Consider the following 25,338-nt stretch of genomic DNA (forward strand, 5'->3'; position numbering starts at 1 on the left):
TCCCGGCCACGCGCGGCGACCCCAGCCGCCCACGGGAGCGGGGCCACCGTCCGCTCTCCCCGCGGAAACGCCGCGAGGCGCAGCCGCCCCGCGCCAGGAGCCTCCGCGGCGGCAGCGGCCGTCGCCGCCACACCGGAAGCGCCCCGAGCGCGTGCCGGGCGGGCCGCCGAGGGTCCCGCGGGCGGGGCGGGGCGGGGCCGCCGGGCCGCTCCCCCTCCCTTCCCCCTCCCCCCGGGGCGCGCGAGGGCCGGGCGGGGCCGGCCTCCCTTCCGGGGAGCGGTGGCCGCCGCCGCGTCTCCGGCGGCTTCCCTCCCCGCCCTCCCCGCCCCGCCGCGGCTCTGGGTGACGCTTCTCCAATTACAGCTCGCGGGGAGCCGCGGCTCCGGGCGCCCCTCCGCGCCGGGCCCGCCAGCCCCGCCCTGCTGCCGGCATGAGGGCCGCGGGCGACGGCGGCCTGGAGCGCTTCTGCAGCCCGGGCAAGGGCCGGGGGCTGCGGGCCCTGCAGCCCTTCCACGTGGGGGACTTGCTCTTCTCCTGCCCGGCCTACGCCTACGTGCTCACGGTCAACGAGCGGGGCAACCACTGCGAGTACTGCTTCGCCAGGTAGGGCGGCGGCGCGGGCGGGCGGGCGGGCGGGCGGGGGCGCCGCGGCGGCGGCGGCGCGGACCGCGGCGGGAGGAAGTGCGCGCGGCGCGCAGGGTCCTAGCGCCGGCGGTTGGGGCGGCGGCCGCGCGGGCGGGCGGGCTGCGCGCTCTCACGGCTCTCACCGCGCGCGGGCCGTGCCACGTGCGCTGGGACGGAGCCGCGGAGGACACGCCGCACGCCCACGCCCTGCACCGCCCATTTGCCGAGTTGCTCACGCCGGATGCCCCCCCCCCCCCCCCCCCCCCCGGGGGGGCGGCGCCCCCCCCGGGGGCCCCCCCCCCCCCCCCGGGAGTGCGGGGTTCTCGGCCCCGACACGGGCGCGGAGCCAGGCTTGCTCCAACCCCGGGCACGCGCTGCTCCCTTGGTGCATTGGCGGCTGGGCCCCAGGTTCGGGCAGCCACAGCCGCTCACCTTGAACCCGTGCTTCCTGCGGCTTGTTCTGTGCTCCGCTCGCCACCCGCCCGCCCCGCCGCCGCAGATCTGCCGTCCCCCCCAGGGAACTTAATGACTCTTAACATTTCGTGTAAAGTACGCGGCTCCTCCTCTTCCTTCTCACTGAGCACTTGTGTTTGGAGAGAAGCCAGAGGAGTTCTGACCGCACAACCCCGGACTCTGCTGGGCTGCGCGGGTGGGAGGCACCGAGCCTTGGCTTGGGATTTTGAAAACGTGGTCTCGGAGGGAATTAGGCAAAATGAGTGGTAGGAAATAGTATTTAATTGCCGCACATCACGTGTACACATATACACACGTACATCTACGTTCGTTTCCATGCGTATATATTCACCCACATCCACACATGTTTACACCCTTAAGCCTTATGACAGTTTCAGACCTGAGGGGCATTAGTAATCAGCAGCCCAATACACTTTCTCCATTTTACAAGCGAGAAAACCAATGCTCGGACAGGAAGTGTGGTTGTGTATCTATAGTCACCCCAATAGGTGAGGGAATGAAATCTGACCTCTTCAGTTCTGCCCATTTCCTACTAGGTAGGTGCTCAGTAAAATTCCAGAGACGGGAAGCATGGCGTTGAATTAGGTGTGTACCGCACCTTCCACCACTCTGAAGAATGGACCCTCCTTTATTTTGAATCTCAGTTTCTTCATCTTTGAAATGGAGTTTCTTGGATCAGACTGCACTGACCTGAGGTCCCGCAGGTACCTTTGGAGTACGGGTCTCAAGTCCAACATACACCAAAGTACCCAGTTTCCCAGACTTGTGTGCCTTATTCTATGATAAGACATAGCAAAAGAAGGGACAAAGGCTAAATATTATAGTAATCTTGCCCAGACTCCCTGCCAGAACTGTCTTCCGCTTGGGGGGACCCGGAAAGGCACTAGACGCAGAATCATGCCGTGGGCAGCTTAAGGGCTGTATGTGATGTGGCTCTTTGAATTGGTGAGTCAAGAGCTAAAGGGTCATGGCACCACTTTGCAACGTTTGAGTGAAGTGAGCATTGGGTTTTCCCAAAGTTAAAAAGGCTGCTGTGACTGGTCCCTTGATCTTCTGAGCCTCGCTGTGGCTCGGAGTCTGAAGCAGTGTGGGTGTCTGGAGTGGCAGGAGCAAAGCGGGGTCACCCAGCACGGAAGGTGCTTCCCTCCATCAGGAATCCTGGTGATTCCGGAAGGCTGTCCTAGGAGAGAAGACCACAGTGCCGGGCACATAGTAGGTACTCAGATGGTAGTTACCAGTGCACGCCTCCAATGAATTAGAGATCAAATCCCTCGGGTTCAGAGGGTGGGAAGCGGAGCTGAGAGATGTTTCTTTTTAGCTGTGAGTGTCCTGACTGTACCTACTGTATACGCCCCCAACCTTAGAACAGTAATGTAGGGCCAGATGTAGCTCCACAAAGCACCCCGGCCCTATGTGACAGAGCCTGCTTTGTTTCTCCTTTTTTCTGAATAACATTTGGTAGGGCCGTTAACCCGTGTCTTAGACCTCTCCCCAGGGCTGCTGCTTGCACTTGGGCCCTACCACTGCCTCTGTCCCCACCCCGACCATGTCCCTCTGTTTGGCTCAGATGCATGGGCTGGTAATGCCCACAGTTCATTTCTTCTCTCTAACGAGTCATTTGAAATCAACTAGAATAACAAGACAGGAAATAGTGACACCACAATACCTATGACATTGGAAATATCCTTGTACACCATTCGATTAGTTTGGAATTAGTGGTTAGGTCGTTCTCCTAGATTTTGCACCATTTTCTCTGTCAGCTATTTGATCATGTCCAAGAACAAACTAGTCTGTCCAGCTGTACTAGAACATATATATGTCTCCTGGGGTTTCAAGGGAGTAGGAGCAGAATTGGCAAGTATTGAAGTATACAGGCTAAAATCTGCTACTTCCCCACCCAACCCCACCCACCCCTCTCCGACAGGAGAAAAAAACCCCAAACTACTTCTTATTCTTTCATGTGCTAGGGAAAAACAAACAAACAAACAAACAAAACACCCAAACTACTACTTATCTTTTCATGTTTAGCATAAACAATACTGCTTAAGATAAGTGAGTCACTGGGGGTTCTCCTTGTCCTATTAATGATATCTGGGCTTAACTTATTTTGAAGGCAAATAGGTGATTCCTGTGGTAATAAATTCTATAAATTGAAAAATGGAAGTTTCGCAGGTCCCAGTGGAATGGGATGCTTGTTGGCACAATTCAGACAGAGGTTTGTTTCTGGGAATTTTAAATTTGTCCACATTCACTCATTTGGGTGGTTGGTACTTGGGAGGGTGTTTATCTCGCCTCAACTGCTAGAGGGCAACTCCTAAAAATATAAATGTTTTCCAGTTGGGAACTGTCCCTGTCACACCTGCTAGATACATTTTGTACACACACACACACACACACACACACACACACACACACCTTTTTTAGCCGTTGGCCACGTTTCTATGGCAGATACTTTTATGTTATATTTCATACTTAATATTCAACATATTTTAACACTTTGTTATTTGTCTTAAAAGGAAAAATCTGTTGTAAACCAGTGTTCTATCTCAATATTCATTCTGTGTGCAATTCCTTAGGTGGGAAGATATCTCTCTCTTGATCTTTTATTTTCTTGGCTCATGGATCACTTAAGGGCAAGAACATTACCTTTTTTGTTAGCTCATTCTCAGTATGGGGTAAAAGTAGGAAGGCCCACTTAGCCTCCTTGCAATAGAGCTGTTAGAACATAATTTCAGGAAATTTGTGTCCTGCCTGGCTCACTCAAAGTGGTTTTAAAAATTAAAATGCTTGCATGAGCAAAACAGTACGATTGAGATGACCTGTTTCAGAAGTTGTAAAGATGTGATGTCTCACAGATTTATTCTGTAGGACTATTCATCCTATCTACCGCATTGTGTTACAAGACTGTCAAAGTAATACTTAGTTGATTTTAATTGGTGTTAAGAGGCATGAACTCTTGCTGCAGTTTTCTTAAGAAACCTTAAGGTTCTCTGATGAACCCTGGGCTGACCAACTGAAGTCTCACCCCAGATGGGGGAGGCATCCCCAGGGCTGCTGTTTATTTCCAGAACATTCTCTGAGAATTGTATGGTCTCTAAGGGGACAGCTGACTTTGAATGTTCTCAAATTATCTTGCTTTTTGAATGAAAAATTAGACACATGCTCTAACAGAGAAGTCCCTTCTTTTCACAAGTATTTTTTTAAATGGGTAGTAAGACTAAAATATACAGACAACAGATTTCTTCTTAAAATTTACATCGAACAAAACAAAATTCAACTATCTGTATATCAGGTAATGAGATATTATGTTGTCAACTTTCCATATTAGAGTATTTCAAGTTTTTCATTTATTTAGAGATGGAAAGGCAGAGACTTGGGTGCCAGATTGACTTGGTTTCAGTTCTGGCTTCCTCCCTTCCTGATATTATGTCTTTGAACAGCTAGGTTCCTTTATGTTTACAGTGCTCCCGTGAATGCCTGCCTCTAGAGCTACATGAGAATTACAGGAGACAGAAGTCAAAAGCTTAGTATAGTCCTAGCATAGAGTAAGCTGTCAGAGTCTGCCTGATGGTCTCGCTTGTGCTAATTGTTATGGAGGGTGATAAAATATTGCAAGGTCAGGGATGTTTGTATCATGGTGGGGTTGGTGGACGGGGGGGGCTACCCGGAAGGAAATACTGGAAATTGTTGGTCGGTAGAGTCATTCTTCGGATGGCGCATTCATCCCGAGCTAAGAGCAGCAGTTCTCAGCCTCCAAGTTCCCCAGAATACAATGTATTACCCGTTTCCCCCCAAAACTTAATGGAAATGAGATGATGAACCTACTTAGGTAAACCTCTTTTTTTTTTTCTTTAAGAGCCTTTTGTAGCTCCAAAGTGCTGAGATGCTCTAATAGTCTTTTGCCATGAGATTAAGCAAATATTTGAGAAGAGAAATGGAAGCAAACAGAATTTTTTTTTTTTTAAAGATTTTATTTATTTATTTGACAGACAGAGATCAGAAGTAGGCAGAGACACAGGCAGAGAGGAGGCAGAGAGGAGGAAGCAGGCCCTCTGCTGAGCAGAGAGCCCGATGCGGGGCTCAATCCCAGGACCCTGAGATCATGACCTGAGCCCAAGGCAGAGGATTAGCCCACTGAGCCACCCAGGTGCCCCACAAACAGAATTTTTTGCATAGCAAGCCTGTCAAGGGTCCTCTCTGCTCTTTAATTTTTGTGTGATTCAGGTATGGCCCAGAGCAGTCCTTTAAGACTTTAGTTGTGGCAAGCACCACGACACACGTATTTTTCATATGCAGGGATCATAATTCCTGTTAGGGCTTGCAGGGGCTCTGGGACCAAGCTGTACGGTTGGAAACGATTTGACATGAAAGAGACAGAACAGCAGCAGGATATGCTGAAGTGAAGTTCAAACCCTGGTGAGTTAAAACCACCATCTAATACCTTTCCTTCCTGAACGCAATCACACAAAATCTCTCAGTCAGAAATATCTGAAGATCCCATAAAATGACATTTCTTAAAATCATGTTGTTCTTTGCAGCTCATAAAGCATTTCCAGATACATTCTTCTTTTGATCCTCCCAAGGATGGCTTGTGTAGAGGGACCCATACCCCATCGCATGAAGGAAAAAGCTGTGTGACAGAGAGTTGAAGTAGTTCCCTTGAATTTCACATATTTTTGGTCAGATGTTTATTGAGTATCTTCTGAAGGGCCAGGCTCTGTGTCCTTCAGGGACTGAACCACGCCTTCCTATTCCGAGTGGTTTTCCTTCCCCTACCCCTTTTGGCCTGAATCGACTATGTGCTTCATCCCTGGACACTGGGCCGTATTCACTCTGATTTCTCCTGGAGTGAGTGCTGTTTTTATTACCTCTTTTCTTTTGCTTCTCCTTCCCTCAATAGGTAGTTCAACAAACTAACGTTTCTAAACCTTGAACAAATAAATTGATCGAGTATCCTTCGATACATAGCTTAGGCTGCTGTGGGTTCAGAAATGTCTTTACTACAGTGTCTTGGAATTTGCATAAAGAGCTGTATGTGTTTTTCGTATGTATCAATTATTACATAAGAAAATGTAAAAAGAACACAAGGCTTTGGTCCTTTTGTGGGCTTAGAATATTTAAAAATATTCAGCTAGAACTAAGATGAGTTTGTTGCCCAAGTCTTTATACCTACATATAAAGCGTTTGTTCCTCTGGCTGGTAGGACAGTATCAGAGTAGATTTCTTTTTCTTCAACATATTCTTTCCCCAGAACGTGGTGCCAAGTTCATTTGTTTAGGTTTGGAAATAAAATACATGGTGCAGCTATGCTAGGAGGCCCCTGGGTGGTATTCCTTTGGACAAGCAGATTGCCCACCATCAGTCAGCAGTTTCTTTAAAAAATACGAAGACCTGTTTTAAATTTCTTTTGAAGGATCCAGTACCCAGAGGTTTAGTTTGGTAGGTGCTGATGTTCAGGGCAACTCTGAATCAGTGAGAACGCAGGCTGCAAAGCTGCCTATTTTAGAACCTAAATGGCAAAGAAGGTTTCTATTTTATTTTGGTGGGTGCATGTTTTTAAGATTTTATTTTTAATCTCTACACCCAGCATGGGGCTCGAACCCACAACCCTGAGATCAAGAGTCACATGCTCGACCAACTCGTCCAGCCGTTGCACCTCATCTACTTTATTTGGGTGCTTTTGATTTACGTCTTTTGCCTTAGGTTAATATCCATTATTCTTTTTCTTGTCTATATAAGGAATTATGAACTAATTACAATTTTATGCCACTTTGCTTCCCAAGGAAGCAATCAGTAATTATAAATATCCTTTATGGTCTTAGAGTCATTAATATCTAAAGTCATCTCCCATCCCCACACCTGTACCTTTTTTTTTGGACCTCACACCTCAGATGTAGAGTGAGGTCTTCCTTTCTCAGTTCCAGGCAAGCTTCATCTGCTCGGTGTAAGGCCAGTTGGGTTTAGAGGAATTTCCCCTCTGTTATTGATTCCCTGTTCTCATGTGCTGCCCCTCTCACAGAGCCCCTCTCTAGGTTTGCCTTTGAATATGTGCGTCTTGATCATCACCAGGGAACTAGACATACAACCGGGCGCCTGGTTGTACTTGATCACACTCAGACTTTGAGCCCTCTTCTGGTGAGCCTGGCAGCTCCGTGGTTTTCTGTAGCAGTTCCCTGGGTGAGACCACCCTGTGCTGGCCCCTTTCCCCCAGAGAGTGGCCAATGCAGGGACTAGAAGTTTCTGTCCCCTCTCAAGAGGACTGACATTGTCAGCCTCTCAGTCAGCCTCCCCTTTCCCACCCACATCCCCAACTTCACATCTTTGGATTTCTAGCAAATCCGTGGTACTTTAGGGGTGCAGAGCTCTGGCAGAGAATTGATTGAAGTCACTGCCTTTTCAGGGATTGAACCTGTGACCTTGGCCTCATTAGCACGGGTGCTCTAACCAGTCACAAAGCCACACACCTCACTTTGTGCAACTTCTGCTGACTCTGTTCCTACCACCCTCAGAGGCCTCCTTTTCAATTGCAAAGGCGTTCACACCAACACAATAGAACAGAAGGAAATCCGATCTCTTCAAGACTCCTCTGAAGGACAGAAATATGCAATTTCACAGGAAAATAATACCAAAAAGTCTTGAAGGTTCAGGAAACAACTTATCTTTCTAGTCCGTACATTCCCTGAGAATCCAGCTGTGTCCCAGCTGCTTCTTCAATCAAAAGTTTAAAAATAGTACGGAGCTCCTTGTGCCAATATATTAACATAAAATCTGGTGACTCTTGCACACTAAGTGGAGGGTTTCAGATGACTAAGTGGAAATATTGCATGCATATTATTAAAATAGATTCAAGTCACTTTTATAGGAAGAGGGGATTTGAGACTTTGTAAATGCTGCTCTTTGGCAAGTTTCTAGTCCCTGGAATCCGAAATGAGCGCTTGCTAGGGTGAGAGCTAAGACAGTGGCATGTATCAGCAAGTGCATTCTGGTAATACGAGGTGTGTTGGTGCCCAGGGGATCCCGACTCGCCATGCAGAAGAGGAGAAATAAAGGCAACTCACTGGAGAAGTGAATTTGACACCAGGCCTTGAAGACAGAGGCATATCCTGGGGGAGGGAAGTGGTGAGAAAATCTGGCTGACCAACAGAATACAGGTTTTCATCAGAGCCAAATAAAAAAAAAAATCTTTTCTATCATGGCACTTGAAGAGAGTTATATCAGAATTTGTGGCAAAATGAAAAGACCTTAGACAGGAGGCACCTTTTCTCTCCAGGCTTGGAGTGCCAGGGAAGACCCTTTAGGGATATGGGTTCTGGGCTCACACTTTGTTGGTTTCCCTCACCATGATGATGCTTGTATAGGAAACTCTCGTCCCTGTGCCCCAAGAAAGCTCTTTCCCGTCAGTTGCACAAATCTGTTTGTAGTGATAGCCTCCCGTGGCCTTCAGACCTCAACAGTAATAGACATTTAATTAGGAGCAGATGGTAAACTCCTTGATCAGGGATTCTATTTTTAATGTATTCAACAAATATTTATATCTGTGGAACAGTCACTAGGTTCTGGGTTCTCGGTCCCTAGAAACAATGTGAAGAAAAGGAATAAAAATCCCTACCACCATGGAGCTTCTCTTCTAGAAGGTTTTTCTCATCTTTATGTTAGCCACAATGCCTTGAACATTGTGAAGTTTCAGCAGATTCTTGTTATTGTTGAAGACAGGTGTGGGGGTTGAGTATTTTCTTCTTCTCACTTCTGTTTGGTTGAAAACTGATAATCCATGTATGTCATAAATGCCTTTCAGGGAATTAATATGTTTAACCACACACCCTAGGTCATGACTTCTGCAAACTCAGGGTGAGGCTTGATCACATACTGAGGTCTAATGAAATGGTAACTTCCCATTTGACACAACTTTAACATTGTGTCAAAACAGCTGCGGCTTTGGGTACACTTTTTTGTGGGGGGAGTTAATGAAATTTAGTCTATTCATCATACACCTGAGTAAATATTTCTAACGATCACTTGAAGGAAAACTTTATATAAGATTTTTTTCACCTTAGAAACTAGCAGGTTCACAAATTTGGAATATAAAAGCAATCTATTTATTCCATTCAGTATTTAATTCATTTCTACACCCAGTTCCTAAGTATTTTCTAGATTTAGAGCAGGGCAAGAAGCTCACCTCCATCTTCTCTATCTGTGTATCTTCAGAGAATGGCCCTGGTAGGACTGGAGGGGGGGGGGGTGAGGGGGAGGGGTGGGGGGGCCCCCCCGGGGAAGGCTGCAGGGGGGGGGGGTGGGGCCCCCTTGCCCTGCCGGATCTGGTTCCCGCCCGGAGCCCCCCCCCCCCCCCCCACACACACACAGGCGGACACAAACACACAGCATCATGCTGATCCTCTCCTGCTTGTCCCTCTTTGCCTGGCTAGTTTTCAGGTCAGAAGTCTGTCCTGATTTTGGCAGGCTGGAGTAGTTCCCTTTGTCTTCGCTCCCAGGGCCCCTCGTCAGATACTTCCTTGGGCACACTGGCTCCTGAGTGGGAACCAGATCTCATTCATCCATGTCGCCCCAGGCCTGTCTCTCTCTTGCCTTAGTCAATAATGATGCAATGAACAGTCTCGTGTCTGCAGCTTATTTTCTTAGTGGCTCTTTGGACGAGACCTCTTCACTGGTCCATGTATATAACTGCTCCTCCTCATCCTTAGGACTTACAGACACTCGCAGAACCCTTCTCGGATCCCTGTTTTCTTCGGGATAGAATCTTGACTGTCCTGCTCCTCCGTATTAAGTGCCCTTCCCACACTCACCGGCGTTATCCGTCCCCGCCCTCTAACTCACACCCTGAACACAGTCTGGGTGGTCTTTCCAGTATCCCGCGACGCAGCGGTGCCCTGTCATTCTGCATTCTTACTTTCCCTATTTGTAACCACGAGTGCTTTTCTCTGCACGATTCCATTCCCTAGCGTCGCCTCCCGAGTCTCTTCATTCTCAAGGGAGATCTAGTGGAAACTGCATTTTTTATGAGGCTCCTCAGCCCACAATTCCCTTCGTTTTATTTTTTTACTATTTTATATTTACGGTAGATGACTATTTACATTTTTTGAGCACTCTTGCTATTCTAGGCATCATGTTCTAACCCTGGGGCTTCAGAAGTCAGTAAGCCAGCTTTCTCCGTAGTACTCAAACTTCTGTGTCCTTAAAGAGTTCAGTCCTAGGAGTGACTTCCCGCTCTCAATTCTGTGTCGTTTAGGCCATTTGGATGCTGAATCATTTTGCCTGAAATTTATATTTACCACCATTTGCATGAAGGTAGGGCCTCTTGTCATCTGTCCCCAAATTGCTCAACTGTTATAAAAATATCATTCCTCAGAGCCTGGTACAATATTTTACACAGAGAAAATGATGCTTTCTGAACAGAACTTAATTGGCTAAGTTGGATTAACCTATTTCCTGCTTCATGTACAAAGTTTTATAGTACATAACAGGTTTTTAATTCAGAAATACAAATGGAATCAACAGAGATTGAAAGAAAAATGTCTGTTAAATCTGTTCAAACAGTAGCTGATAGCCTTGAGTTCTCAAGGTATAGTCCACAGTGGAGTCATTCACCCCAACAGACTGGCATTTCAATTTTTTATTGTCTATAGGAAAATAGAGCCAAAGGGATGAGGGCAGGTCACCTATTAAAATTCTCCTGTAAGCAGTTTTCAAAAGGTGTGTTTTCTTGTAGGTAGGATTGAGAGCAGGTCACCTGTTTGTCGGGTGCGGAGTTCATGCTCATGTTTGGCTGCAGAGGGCCTGACCTCTGTTCTGGAATTCACATTTAGCAATAGGTTATGAAGGTATTTTTACATTTCTTTTTTCCCTTACTTTGTGGCCAGAATGTTGACGTAAGCAGTATTGTTAGGAACAGCTTGAGTTTTTAAATAGTTAAATTGATAGGCCTTTGGTTTTGTCCTTTTCCTTGGTATCGACTCACCGTGGCGTTTTGGACAGGTCTCTTCACCTCCTCACAGAAGCGAGGGCGACCGCGGTCGCAGGGGAATCCAATATTCCTGGTATTGATTACAAAGAACCGAGGATAACATCTGTCACTTACTGAAGCCCGTAGGAACTGGTGGATGGTATTTATTACCCGTTCCTTTCTGAGAGAGGGAGTGAGACAGAATCCATTGTTTTCCCTCCTTTCCATGTCCCAGTCAGTGGGCGTCAGAAGTAAAAGAGCAGCAGAGAAGTGTCATTCGGATCTGGTGCAGAAGTTAAGATAGAACACGTTTCCAAATGAAAATGCTAGGTTTTGAAAGTCCCTAATTTCAGCCTTCCTTGGGCGGGCTGAACTGCTGGGGGTTCGGCAGGGCCCGCAGGCTGAGGTCGGCGTGCAGGCGTCACCCAGCGGCTGCTGAGAGTGACTTGTTGTTCCCTGTTCCTTAGCCTGAGTATCTCCCGCCTCTGTCCATAAGCTTCGTGAATCTCTTTTTCTTTCTAAGACAAAGACAGATTTCATCTCCGCCAGGGCCCGCATTACAGCAAATCCTAAATCAGTGTCATCCTTTTTTCTCTTTTCATTGCTGAGCTGACTTTTACAGAATCTGTGATGTGTGGAGTCATCTTACAAGATTCTGTTAGATTTTATTGAGGGATAATGGGCAAATATAATTGTATATATTCAAAGTCTACAACATGATAACTCGATATACATTGTGGAGTGCCTGCTAAGGTCAGGGTAATTAACGTATCACCTCGCACACTTACTTTTAGGTGTATGTGGTGGGAATGCTTACGATCTCCTCTTAGCAACGTTCAGGTATACAGCGCTGTATTATTAACTGTACCCACTGGAGAGCCCCAGAACTTAGAGCTGAAAATGTCTGCTCTGAACTTAGAACTTAGAGCTGAAAATGTCCATGACTCCACCTTGCCCTGTGACACGTTCTAGAAAGGCCGACCCTTTTTAGCCCTCCCGGTGTCCTCCTTGTAAATCATGGCTCCTGTGCTAATAGTTGGGAAAAGCTATTAGTTGCTACTTTCCTGCCCTAAATATCTCCTGCTTCCCCAAGAGGCCCCGGGCTCTAACTTTTAACAAGCCTCAGAACAAAGCCCAGTGCGAAGGGGAAGGTTCAGCACAGCTCTGGGAAGAAGCTCCCCGCTGCACGTGGGTCCGTTTCACTGTTACATTGTGGATTAAAGTGGTATGCGAAGCATCTTTCACTATTACACAAAAACCTATAGCCTTAGTATTATCCTTATCCCCTGACCAGGGTTATAATAGGGTTCTACCACAATTCCTCCAATTTTTATTTCTCTCAAATAAAAATTTGCTAGTGTAACCAGTCTCTCTGGGTGGGAGGCCAACTTTGTTTCTGATTGTCTTATTTCAGCCCATGGTGAAGTTATATTGCGCCGCTGGGCTTTTTTCCTTTTCTCTTTTTCATTTGGCTGGGGCCGCCTCTGTTCAACAGAGCATACTTGTCACTTCTTCTGTCACCGTTAGTTAAAAGTAATTGTTATTGCAAACCCCCTCCATGCCGGTCTCCTTTTCTTTCATGGTGAAACCCACTAAGCATTCATTTCAGTAGCAGAAAGTGGGGAGCTTACAGGATCCAATCCTTTTTATCTAGACCAACAGCACCTGCGGCAAGGCATTAACTAGCCGGAGTTGTTAATTACATCTCTAACTTGTTGATCTTCATGGCTTCCAAATTGAAAAGCAAGAAAATTAATCACTGCATGTGTCTCCTCCAGCAGAAAATGACAGGAGCGTGTCTTTTGCGTTCTCTTCCAGTCGCTGATAATCAGAGAGTTGCACTTTGCTGTAACATTTCTCTCCTCCCTTTGTGGATGGAATTGTTTCTTAAGTTCAAAGAGTTCTTCCGTTCACAGCAGGGAAGATAATTCGCCTGTAAAACAGAGACTTTAGAAACATAAATTTGCAAATAGGAGTCTGAATGAGTTTGGACTGAAGACAGTTCAGTAGTTGAGAACCACTTAAAACCAGAGTGGAGGCTAACATAGAACGTGAAGGTAACACGCATCTCTTGTATTTTCTTATGTGATTTTCATAACAAACCTATGGGGCTGGAACTGCATCATGACAGTGGAGGGAAAGGTCCAGAGAGGATAAATGCTTTGCCCAAGATCACATGGCACCTCAAGCACAGGGAGGAGGATTTGAGAGGTGGGGAAGTGACTCCTCACATTCACCCTAAATTGTGAAGTAGGAATCAGGAGTAGATGGGGAAAGGAAAAAAAAAAAAAGCCTCTGCTCTCTTTTGTAAAGCTTGCACCTGGCTTCTAAAATGCTTTCTTGTCATAGTTAGAAAATACAGTGTCAGCCTCTTTATTCTCACCTTAATATGCATTATCAAGGTCACTCAACAACCTAATACGTCCACAATGTGCCGCTAATTTTTAGGCTGAGTTACCTCGCAAAGAGTCTGCATTGCAGAGAATTACTTCAACACTAGTCAGCAGCTTCTGCCCCTGGAGAAACACTCAGCCCGAAAGGATTACCAGAGGCCTGGGCTGCTGATTCTGCCTCCTGGAAGCTGATAGAATCTCCTGGAGAGCGTTTTCAAAATCCCAGCACAGACCCAGGGACTGGGAGCTGCTGGGTCCTCCCCCAGGCACCCATTCACTCTTCTCTGTCTTGGAGTTCCATTCCTTTTGAGGGATTTCAGTTTCTTCCTTCAAGTGACCTTTGTTAGTCTTTGAGAGGAGTTTTGTCGTCTTTGTCTTGCAGTCTTTCCCCCAGACCTCCTGGACAATTCAGATTAGGTTACATTGCAAATGCAGTGTTTATGGCTGTGTCTTCTGTAGGAAGACAGTTTATTCCGAACGCCTTATGTGTTCCTGCAGTGAAAATGGATATCCCGTATGAAGTTTCTCTCTGGCTCAATGTCTCTGTCAGCAACAGTCAGACACTCAGAGAAGCTCTCTCTGTCTCTTCCTTCCCCTCTCAAGCACGCGCACAGACACACACACACACATACATACAATGTAGGTCCCAGTGCAACAAATTCTAATTTGAGTTTCAACGATCAGGCTTAATTTGAAAAGTTTACCTGTCTCCCCAGCTGTGGAAGGGAGACAGAGTTCCCCTATGTGTCTGCATGTGGGAAGCAGAGCGCCCTCTCCTGCCTCCATCCCACCTCATCTGAACTTCCCTCGTACCCAGAGTAGATCAAAGTAGGTTTAGAGGCTCTTCACAATCACGAAGTGCTTTAGCTCTTCTCCTTCTCTGCTCTGAAGGCGGCTGGGCTCAGGAAGATGTACGTTAGAACATTCGCATGTGAGCAGGCAGTTGCTCGAACGAGCACACACACAGGCCAATCGGCCCCAGAGCCAGGCAAAGCTTTTTGGTAGTTTGTGAGAGCTGTACCATCCCGTGGCCCAGCTCCCAGCAGACACGGTCCAGCTTAGACTGGCCCAGGATCTATCTGTCTGAGAAACACTCTGAGGTATTGTACTGAAGGACAGGGGAAGACTTTCTTCGCACAGACCAAATACACAATCAATTATGATTGATTATAATTGATATGATTATCAGTTATTTCACACCAGTGCATTTTAAGTGAAACCAATGACTGCGTCACCCCATTCTTTGAGACACCCTCTTGGTGGGGGTGCTCCCTCCCGAAATCTCATGTTGAGAAATGATCCTGGCTTCTCCTCGTTGTGTTTTTGGAGCACAGTGGCAATAATCCGGTCTCGGTGGAACCGGGGGGTTGTGCCAACAGAGGAGAGATGGCCTCATGTTCTCTTACTACTGTTAGGTTATCCAAACACGTGGATGATTCCTGCTTTGTCTAGTAGATCCCCCTGAAGGACTGCCGCGGTAACTCAAGGAAGGCTGTTCTTGAGTGATGAAGATGAAATCTCTACTTCAGCATGTGGATTCTGATTCTGCTACGTACTTGCTGAATGACCAGGCTGAATCACATACTTCACCTTTGGACCCTCATTATCTTCATTTGAAAAATAGGACCAAGGCCTTTTTCTTAGAACTGACAGACTTATTAAGATAGATCCGTTTTCATATTGTTTGGTCTTAAGGATCCCTCTATACTTTTAAACACTGAGAGCTCCAGAGAGCTTTTGTTCATATGGAGTATGTTTATTAATATTGACCATACTTGAAATTAAAAAAGAAAACTATAAAGTATTCAGTTTAAAAGGACACCAGCTATTACTGCTAGTAGCATTTTTTTTTTTAAGAACTATTTTACAGAACAAGAGAATTAGTGAGACTAGTGGTGGTGTTCCAGTTTTACAAGTCTCTTTAATGTTTGGATTTCCGGAAGACAGCTGGATTCTCAAATACACTTCTGAATTCAGTCTGTGGTATTATGTAGTTTTGGTTGAAATATGTGGAGAGAATCTAGCATCAAATAGATAGGTAATCAGAGAGAGAGAGAGATCTATTTTAACAGCCTTTTCAATTAATTGTGAATATATTTTGATTGAACACTAAAACTTGGTAAGTGAATTTGTCTTAAAGGTAGACCCTTCAGTGTGCAATGAAGCCGTGTCAGTGAACTTTCCGTGTTCTCTTACGTTGAAATCCCTTGGTCTGTCTTGCACTTCGAATGACCTTTTTAGCCATGCATAATTTTAAAAAAATACCATGCCCCTCTCCTTTGAAAAACATTGGTTCACTGAATTATATAGACATTCTAAAAGTTGATGTTCTTCATAAACTGTATTTTTTTTTAATCTTTTTTTTTTTTTTAAGATTTTATTTATTTATTTGACAGAGAGAGATCACAAGTAGGCAGAGAGGCAGGCAGAGAGAGAGGGGGAAGCAGGCTCCCTGCAGAGCAGAGAGCCTTATGCGGGGCTCAATCCCAGGACCCTGGGATCATGACCCGAGCCGAAGGCAGAGGCTTTAACCCACTGAGCCACCCAGGCGCCCCCATAAACTGTATTTTTTTTTTAAACCCACAATTTTTAATATCTCTGGCAATCTCACATGAGAGGCTGTCAAAATTCTCACATTTGCTTGAAAGCTGACATTTTATCATTAACCAAACCTATTTTCAATTGTTTTCCTTGAAGTGACATTCATTTCCATCATGTATCTGCCAAATCCTCAAGTCTGAAAAATCACTGTTTGTCTAATGGGATTCCACGAGGAAAGGGGGGCTGGTTCACCGTAGGACTCGGGCGCTCACACAGGTGCTTTTCCCTGAGCCACCTGGTGTGCCTCGGGATCAGAAGAAACCCTTGATGCTTATCTAACTTACTACAGAATGTCAGAAGATACTATGCTACCCGAGCATCAAGACTGAACACAACGACTACTTGTTACTGCTTCATCTGGGATCTTCTTAAATAAAGCTGGCCTTTCCCCCCCTTAACTCGGAGCCTGTGGAAGTCAAAAACACACGGGCACAGCTTCATTTGCTTTGATTTATACCAAGGCTCCCAAAGTTTTACCCTCCAGGCTCCTTTACACCTTGTACCCCCGCAGCGTAATTGTCAAGACTGTAGTGTGACTTGGAAAGTAGTTTCGGCCCCACTGACTCCCAGAAAGGGTCCCTGGGATCCCAGAAGTCTCCAGACCACAGTTTGAGAACCCCTGGGACAGACTCTAGAAATTACCCAACAAATTGCCCACCCTTAAAACTTAGCTGTTGCCTCTTGCTGTTTGGGGCTTGTGGACTTGGTAGCAGGCTAGAGTGAATGAATCCTGGCCTTTGGGCAATTTATGGTTTTGATGAAATCCCACTAGAGTTCTTCCTGAGCTCTCGAGAGCCCAGTTTTGCCGTTTCTCTCCCTTGGGATGTTACCATGAGGCTAAAAATAAGCCTTGGTTTCGTACTCACTTTACTGCTTGCCTCTGCAGGACGGGCCACCGAATCCTTGCTTTTGGGTATGATCTAGGGGTAATAGGGATGTTTCTGAGATAGTTTTCCCATCTTTTATACCAGGGGGTCTTAACTCGAGTTTCAGAGGCCGTTCAGTGTCTTTGGGCTTTAGGTGGCTCAGAGCCCTTGAAATCTCCCCAAATTTTCTGATGCTTCGGGGGGCTGGGGAGAAGATAGGTTGTTGGGAGAATTAGTAGCTTCCATCACATTCTCAAAGAGCTTCTGTGACCTCTCCCCCTACGAAAACAAACATTAACAAACAGCTGCTTCCGATGGATGTTTTTATGGGGTGGCATCTAGGCATCCATTATCCATTTCCACACGCACCTCTTTTGGGAAGGAATTTTCAAATCTCCCTCCCTGGCTTGGCCCCTCTTAACTTTCCATTCCCTTGGCATTATTCTAGCTCTCTGTCCATTGGCACTTGCTTCCAAGTCACTTCTCAGTAGTTTCTCTGTAGCCTCTTTGGTCCTTCTTTCCTCCTTGTAAAATGCAGCAGAGCAGGGACCTTCTGTCTGTCTCTGGTTTCTTTGTTACTGCAAAGTGCAAAGTCAGAGTCAGGACGCCTTCAGGAGCACCTTGGGTCCTGGCGGGGGTGGGGGGAGGTACTTTAGGCCAGAGAATAGGCTCAGCCAAATCAGTGAGTTCCTTTTTAAACTACTGAGATGTGCAAACTCCGGATATTTATTTATGCCTCAGCCACAAAATGTGTTTTTCTCCCACACATTCTCCACAGTCTGCTTCTTGGAATCCAAGTGCTGTCATGAAAACTGCAAGGCAGTCTGTTTCGCTCCAACAGGAGCATTTGGGGAGCAGTCTCGATTCCGTGGGAGTCGTGTGGTGACTGCCGCTCGCTGACAAGGAGCAGAGGAGGACTCTGCAGCGTGATTCCCTGTGTTTTCTAGAACATCAGCTCCCCGGGGCGCGCTGCAGTAAGATGTCGGGGCGGGGGCGGGCACTGCAGTGCCCAGCCTGGCAGCCTCGACAGCGCCCCTCGTGGCCAGGCGTTGGCATTGCCTCAACTTGAAGGCCAGCTTCCTGGGCAGGGGCACAAGACCCGTGCTTTGAACCAGAGGTTACTTTCCCACCTAAAAAAAAAATGTGTTTGAGGATTCTTTTCTGGTGAGGTTTAATTCTGTGGCTTCACAGTTTTGAAAAAGCTTTGACTTATCAAACCTGACAAACACACTAGCACCTGACAACTGGGAAACAGCAGAGTCTCTGTCCTTTAGCGGAAGCAAGGAGGTGATATGGCAAGGACGGGGACCGTTGACCTCATTACAAAGGCAGAAAAATCACTCATGCAGTACACTGACAAGGCGGTATGGGTACCGATCACATCCAGTAATGTTTTATATGTCTCCGCTTGCTGGGTTGCCTTACACAAGCGCGTGCACACACACACACACACACACACACACACAGACATATTTTGAGTGGGGAGAGGGAGAGAGAAAATCATAAGCAGACTCCATGCTAAGTGCAGAGCCTGATACGAGACTTAATCTCACCACCCTGACCTCATGGCTGGAGCAGAAACGAAGAGTCCGATGCTCAATGGGCTGAGCCGCCCAGGTGCCCTGGGTTGCATTGTTTTTAAACTTGGCTTTCTGGGCAGCATAGGGATTACTGACATACACTGTTCCATCTTCTGCTTTCCTTGCATTTCTAATTAATAGAGGTTGTCACTCACACTGCATTTTTACCAGGACAGGTGGCCTCTAAGCCTCTGTCTGTATGAGGTCAAACCTCTAAGATGGTTTTGTTTATCTCTGTCCCTCTGTAGTAGGTGAGAAAATCAGGACCTACGGGCCTTTGACTTGCCCCAAACTACTGAGTACTAGTGCAGGCAATGCAGAAGCTCTGGTGTCCAGGCCAGGCTCATGAGTCGTAGACACCCTGCCTGTCAGTTGGGAAGGTGCCCTTCCCACCGCCAGGGCCGGGAAATGCTGGTGCATGTACTGTTTGACTAACTTACTCCTACCCAAGGACTGAATCTGGTCACAGTTCTCCTTTGGGAAAATGCCACTTTATCAGTGGGAGAGTAAGGTAAGGTGAATCCTGGCTCTGCTTCCCGACCAGATGGCTTTTATGATTGCATGATAAAATGTGCAGCTTCACGTTTCTGTGCCTCTCGCCACTACAGTGCCCTTTCTGTTTTTAAGGAAAGAAGGATTGTTCAAATGTGGAAGATGCAAGCAGGCATTTTACTGCAATGTGGAGTGTCAGGTAGGTTCTGGGCCAACTGGTAGGGAGGGCCTTGTTTCCTCTGAAGAGCGGGACCCTGATGTCTTTCCCTTTCCTTGTCACACCATTCCCAGCACCCTTTGCAGCCAGAGCGGGAAAACTTACTTCGGGCCTTGGATGCGGCTGGATACCCTTGAGCACTGGCCCAGGACTGAAGGCAGCCAGTGATAGACAGCGATGCTCTGGGGCCACAGGCAGGTGCAGGCGAAGGGGAAAGACCTGAGGAGAGTATGTTGGGTGCAGGCAGGTGGATTACCAAGGTTGACAGTTTGCTCCCCAAACCTGCCAGCAACAGATGGAACACTGAGGAGGTGACAAACAAAAAATGCTAAAATGGTACCTTTAAAATATTTTTATTTTTACTGTCATAGGTCTGTATTTTTATAAATCCCCATAAGCAGGCCACATGTCTCCCTCGGCCTGTTCAAAGCCAGTCTGAGTCCAGCCAGACTTCAGTGAGCACCTGGCACAGCCTTGCCCGGCCAGAGGGTGGCCATGCTGAATCTGTGCTTGGAGCTGGTGCCTTGGAAGCAGCCGGGCTGGGACAGGCTCAGGAGGCGGGTTGCATGGAGACCATGGGCCATCTGGTCCGAGGGGTAAGTCTCCAGGGAATCCTGTAATAACGTGGCAATGGGAAGCTTAGGGAGGAATTTGGAGGAACTCTTGGTAGCTCTTTGAGGGACAGAGTGCTGTTTTCCATTCTTGTCTGCTAGATTCTAATTCCACTGAATGTTCATAGGTATTCTGCAGAAAATTCATTCCACGTTCTAACAATTTGAATTTAGGGAGAATATGGTCTTGGACATCTGTGTACCCTCCTTAGTCTATTTTTTTTTTTTTTAATGGAAACCTTTTCATAGAGTCTCGGAAATGCTGATGCTATTAAATAGTGGCTCTAAGTGACAGGGAGGATTTTCTCCTTAGTCTTTCCTCTTTTTGGGGGGCCAGTGTTCTTGCCAGACTTGGTGTCATTTACCTCCCACACTCGCCCCCCCAACCCGATCGACTTCTGATTATATCACTGTTTTCCTACTCTGCTCCCTATGCAGTCGGCTCCTGAAAATCCCCAAAGAGCATTATTATTTATCAGTGGGAGAGGTTGCTAAGCTCTGATGTCCCGTCTGACCATAGAGCTCCAGTCACAATGGCACCTTACTGGAATGAAGCACAGGTTGAGCCGTTGACCTGGAGTCCTCAGCCTTGGGTCTGCGGGCCCTGGGCAGCCCACTCCCCTGTGTCTCCCCTGGCAGGCTTCCAGAGGTGGTCAGCCTGTGTGGCAGTAGGAATATAAATGGGTTTATCATTGAGTTTTCAGGGAGTGTGACTTCTTTCGAGGAGGAGAGATCGTACTTTGCTCCTGCCAGTTGTGGTGGGATCACTTTGGTGCTGGGGAGATCAGAGAGCCCTGGGAATTCCATGGTCCGGTTCCTGGAATGCGAAGTTAGCTCTTTCTAGATTTAAGTTAAATTCGTCTAGAAAAATTAACTCATTACATTCTGGTGTGTTAGGGAAGCAAGATAGGAAAATTGCATAGAGTTCGGACTGTGTAGCACAGAACAGTAGAAGGAGAGGATCCTAACTCTGCAACCTCCTATCTCTAGGAACCCGAGGAGCCGCAGGACACCTCTGCGCTCAGTGCCTTCACACTAAGTAGCGCCCGTCCTGACAAATGGTAGCGACCTAGTGATATGAGAGCTGTGAAAGTTCTCTATAAACCATGATGCCGTGGACAGGTGTGAGGACACGTGGGAAATGCTATGACGGTAATTTAGGCTGGACCGCTGCTCAGCTGTGCAAAGAATAAAATATATAGCATACTTTAGATTTGACAGACTTGGTTTGTTTTGGTTTTGGTTTTGGTTTCTTTTACCCCAAGAGAATGGATGGATTCTAAAACCCTGAGAACATGAACAGTGTACATTGTGTGAGTCATGCTTATTACAAAATGAGTCTTACGTTCTTTGATGAGCTGTAAACAGTGCGTTAATGCAAAGAATCGGGGACTGCGTGAGACGCCCATTACCTCGGGGTCTTCTCAGCGTGTTGCTAACTCTTTTCCCATTATGCCTCCCTAGAGGGCACTATTTTGATGAACCACTGCAGTCCGGGGTGGGCAGGTTTCAAGGTGGCCGATGGGGCTCCCCTTCCCTTCAGGACCAAGTGTCCCAAAGCTGCAGACTTGGAGAGCTCATCTGTAAGCACACAGCGAGGGGCGCTCTCCCTGGGGGGTTCACGTGAACCAAATACAGTGGCCTGTGTGCGTCAGGGTGCTGCATTTCACTTGACAGCAAGCAGTTTGGTTGTCTGTACATTCTCCTGTGGACAGACTGTCCAGGTGGTCAGATCATAATGAGCTTGCTTGGGTAGCCAGGAAGCCTGGAGCCGAGGGTCCTGCTCTGTAATGCTAAGTCATGTTCAAGGTCTCAGGCCAAGACAGCTTGCTGTGACCAGCCTCGTGTTGGAGAGTCTTCCCTGCTCTTTACCCAGTGTTAAGGTAAAGTGGTGGGTTTCCCCATCAGCCCTGGAGAGTACTTCTGCAGTTCAAGTTTGCTGTGCTTCTGGGAAGTATCTAGTGGTCAAAGTCCCCCCCCGCCCATGATAAGTGATACCCGGTTTCTGATGCCACTTGTTGCCAGAGGTGACAGACTGGTTTTCATCTGGAAGTTTTATTCTTGTTTCGTCTGTCCCCTTTTGTTGAAGGAAGAGGTTAATGGCCGCTAAGGTTTGTCATGCTTTTGTGCTGAAGAACTAAGTCAGAGCAAGGCAGTGGATTGTAAGACCTAGAATGGTCCTAAGGGTTTAACAAAAGCAAGTGCCTAGAAAGAAATGACAGTTCAGGAACTTCATACGTATAATCATTAGGGGAGGAATCTGGGGCATTAGCTCCAGATAAAAATGTATTCCGTTTTCCTCCTAAGGGGGTGCTTGGGTGGGATCAAAGGGGGAGTTGTGCTCTATAAAGCAAGGGCGGAGATGGGAAGCAGATAACTGAGCAATTCTCCACCTGAGAGACCAGGGCCCTTGGCTGCTCCTCACCACCACGTAGAACCCGCCCACCTGGAATGCAGACGTGGACACCAAACGGCAGAGTTGGGGTGTCAGAGTGAAGGTGACCAGGTCCAGCATGTCAGTAGATAAGAAAACAGTGGCCACAAGTGGTTGGGTGACCTGCCCAAGGTCACAGGGGCAGGACTGGGGACTAGGCTGTACAGACTGCTGGTGGGAGGCTATCTCCGCTTTCCAACATGGTGCTTTTGAGGGTCTTGAGGGCCCTCTGGGAGAGGGGGCACTATAGGAACATGTCAAAGAGAAGTGACCTTCGGTGGACATGAAAGGGGAGAGCCCCTTCTCGTGTCATCTTTGCCAAAAATCTACCCCAAGAGTGCTAAGGCAGCACACTTCCCAAGGTTGACGTCTTCACAGGGAGTGTAGCCTCTCAGGAGACCCTGGCCACTACGTGCACTCTTCCCAGGCCCTCTTCCCTGACCGCAGCGCTTTAGAATTTTCGCTTTATTTTATACAATTTGGTGATATCTTGTCCCATTTACTTTTCTCTTCATTCACTTGACTCGGTGTGATCCTGCCAGAGGAAAGATTTTAATTGATGATGCATGAAAGGATAATGGGAGGAAACATAAAAGAAATAGAAGTTCCTTTTTAGTTAGGCTTATTTTGTAACCTGTGTGTTTTAATGAACTATATTTATTTTTATAAATATGCCTGGAAAGCTAAGTATATTATTGCCTCACTTAGACTTCTTCATTAAATTGCACCATGACATGTACAAGAGAATGGTTTTACAAAGTTATTTAATAGAGGAACCATTGTAGAGTAGAACTTTCTAGGGCGTCATTTCTTAACATTAACAAATAGAAAAGAAACTGTTCGTGATGCGTAAACAGGTGATGGGGTTACAAGAGTGTTTTTGAAAGTAAAAAGGGGCTTGCCCTGAAGGGGATAAAAAAGCACATGTGAGGAGCATGTGACTGAGGACGTGAGAAAATTTGTGAATTTCCTCGTTGAAGAGAAAGTAACTGAAACGTAGAAGATGCATAAGAAATACTCACCCGACCCTCTTGTTGTTATGGGTGAATTAGGTAATTGGGCCAGAGTCGCAGATTCAGTCCTGGTTAAATTCACTTTGGTCCCTTAACCCAAACCTTGGAAGCGTCTTGAACTTGATCACCCTTTTCTCTAAATGTTCCACATCACCGGTAGGAAGATGTGTGGATGAATGAATGAGCCCATCCCCTGGCTCTTGAAGGGAAACATAAAACAAAGCCCGTGTCCTTGTGATGGGGGCCAGCAGCCTCAGTCACCTTCGTGTGAGGTGGTCAGTGTGCACCTGACTCCTTTGTACTCCTCCCCTTGATGATAATGGTAGTGGCAGCAGAAATCCCATGACATTTTTCTACTGTTCCGCATTTCAGGAAGTCACATGCCTTTGGCCAAGTAGACTAGGTCTGTTTCGAAAGCTCCATTAAAGCCAAGAGAAATACCAGGTGCGAAAGTTAGGAAAGGGGACTTCACATTAAAAACTCAGTCTCCTTGTCCAGGAAGACAGCATTATCATTCACTCAGCAGAAAACTGGACGAAATAATGGTCCGTTGTTTCTTCCAAGGTTGAAAATGTTGGCGCATCCTGAGACAATTTTCCAACTCTTTATGTGTCTTGAAGCATTTTTGTCCATGCACACACAGGAGTCATGCGGAGCAGTTACTACATTGACTGAAAATGACCTCGAGGTTTAAATAGGGTACGGAAATTTCTGTATTTTCCTTTTACATTGATTTAATTATTTAGCTTCATTGGACAAATAATATTTGTTCATTTTAGAAAAATCTGGAAAGTACAGTCTGAAAAGACAACAAAAAGGATCCATGATTTTGTCCTTCCAGAGAAAGTCTCTACTAGCTCTTTGCTATCTGTCTTTCTCCTTCCTGTCTATTTGTATATTACTTTAAAGGAAAAAGTATGATCCAAATTCACATAAAAGTATAAAAAGTTTGCAATCAGGGCAGAAGAAATAGCTTGACTTTTGAACAAGAAAGATACTCAAAGTTTTAGAAAGACTCACAAAAATGTTTTAAAAAGCTTATATAAGCAGTTACAAAACCACTCTGTGTACGAAGAAACCACTGATACTGGAACACAACAAAACAAAACGAAACTGTTCGTTGATACTGCCTATTCTGATCCCTCAGGATAGCCAGTTTTTTGTCCAGTCTAATTATTTACAGTTTTTCTAGTCAGAACCTGGGCAAATTGCCATTGTCAAGTTCTCTGCGGTGTGGGAACCATCCCTGTGACAGAGGACGGCATGTCAGATGATGCTCGGGACCGAACAGGTGCTCCTGCCAGATGTGAGCCTCCCTTCCAGCTTGTTGTTGTTTTAAAGAATTAAAACAGTGCCATGGAGGTACCTCTCTGTCATTCCTCCCTTAGTCCACATCTCTCACCACTTTCCAGCAGAAGGTGAAAACTTACTTGGGGAAATTTCCCTTGATGAAACTTTTGTGATTCCACACTTTGAATTTATTGTGCCGTCTGCTTTCACGGGCTGTGTGTGGATCCGTGTCACACAGTGTCTCCTGTCACGGTCACAAACTCCTTCAAGTTCAGGACTTCATCTCCCCTCCCTGCCGCTAGGGTCAGTTGCAGAGATCGTTGAATGCACAAAAGAACGAATGAACGAACCAGTGAATGAACAGGTTCCCATGTGTTTTGAGAGTGTGCCATGTGCCAGGCGCTGTTCTAGGTGCTTCTCCAGGATGAGCTGATTGGATCCTGATGAGGATCCTCTGTGTTTGCACCGATGCCTCGTTGTCCCCACATGAAGGTCCTACATGTCTCAGTCCTCTTCAGGCTTCGGATCTGATTATCATTCTCGGAAGGTGTCAAATCATAGCCTTGGAATTTGGAACCGCTAAGTAACGCAGAGATTACATTATTGACAGCCAAGGGTACAGCTGCGGAGGGATTAAGAGGTCCGCCTGCTGTCACAGAGCTGAGGAGTGCGGGGCCAAGAACGCAGGTTCCCTGAGCCCCGACCCAGGGTCCACTTCCTCGACAGCCCCGACCCAGGGTCCACTTCCTCGACAGCCCCGACCCAGGGTCCACTTCCTCGACAGC

General features: G+C 46.8%; 1 protein-coding gene across 2 annotated transcripts in view; it reads left to right on the forward strand.

Moving 5' to 3' along the window:
- Window positions 1-374: 374 nt before the first annotated feature.
- The window catches only part of SMYD2 (SET and MYND domain containing 2), a 47,910-nt gene continuing 22,946 nt past the window's right edge, over window positions 375-25,338 (forward strand). The window contains exons 1-3 of one of the 2 annotated variants that reach the window (XM_059412692.1): window positions 375-603; window positions 19,124-19,187; window positions 19,577-19,801. In XM_059412692.1, the coding sequence (XP_059268675.1) occupies window positions 431-603; window positions 19,124-19,187; window positions 19,577-19,801 (462 nt within the window). In that variant the 5' untranslated portion in view covers window positions 375-430. The remainder of the gene's footprint in view (window positions 604-19,123; window positions 19,188-19,576; window positions 19,802-25,338) is intronic. The other variant, XM_059412693.1, reaches the window with a different exon arrangement.

This window comes from Mustela nigripes, chromosome 10 (genome assembly GCF_022355385.1).
Source record: "Mustela nigripes isolate SB6536 chromosome 10, MUSNIG.SB6536, whole genome shotgun sequence".
NCBI lineage: Eukaryota > Metazoa > Chordata > Mammalia > Carnivora > Mustelidae > Mustela > Mustela nigripes.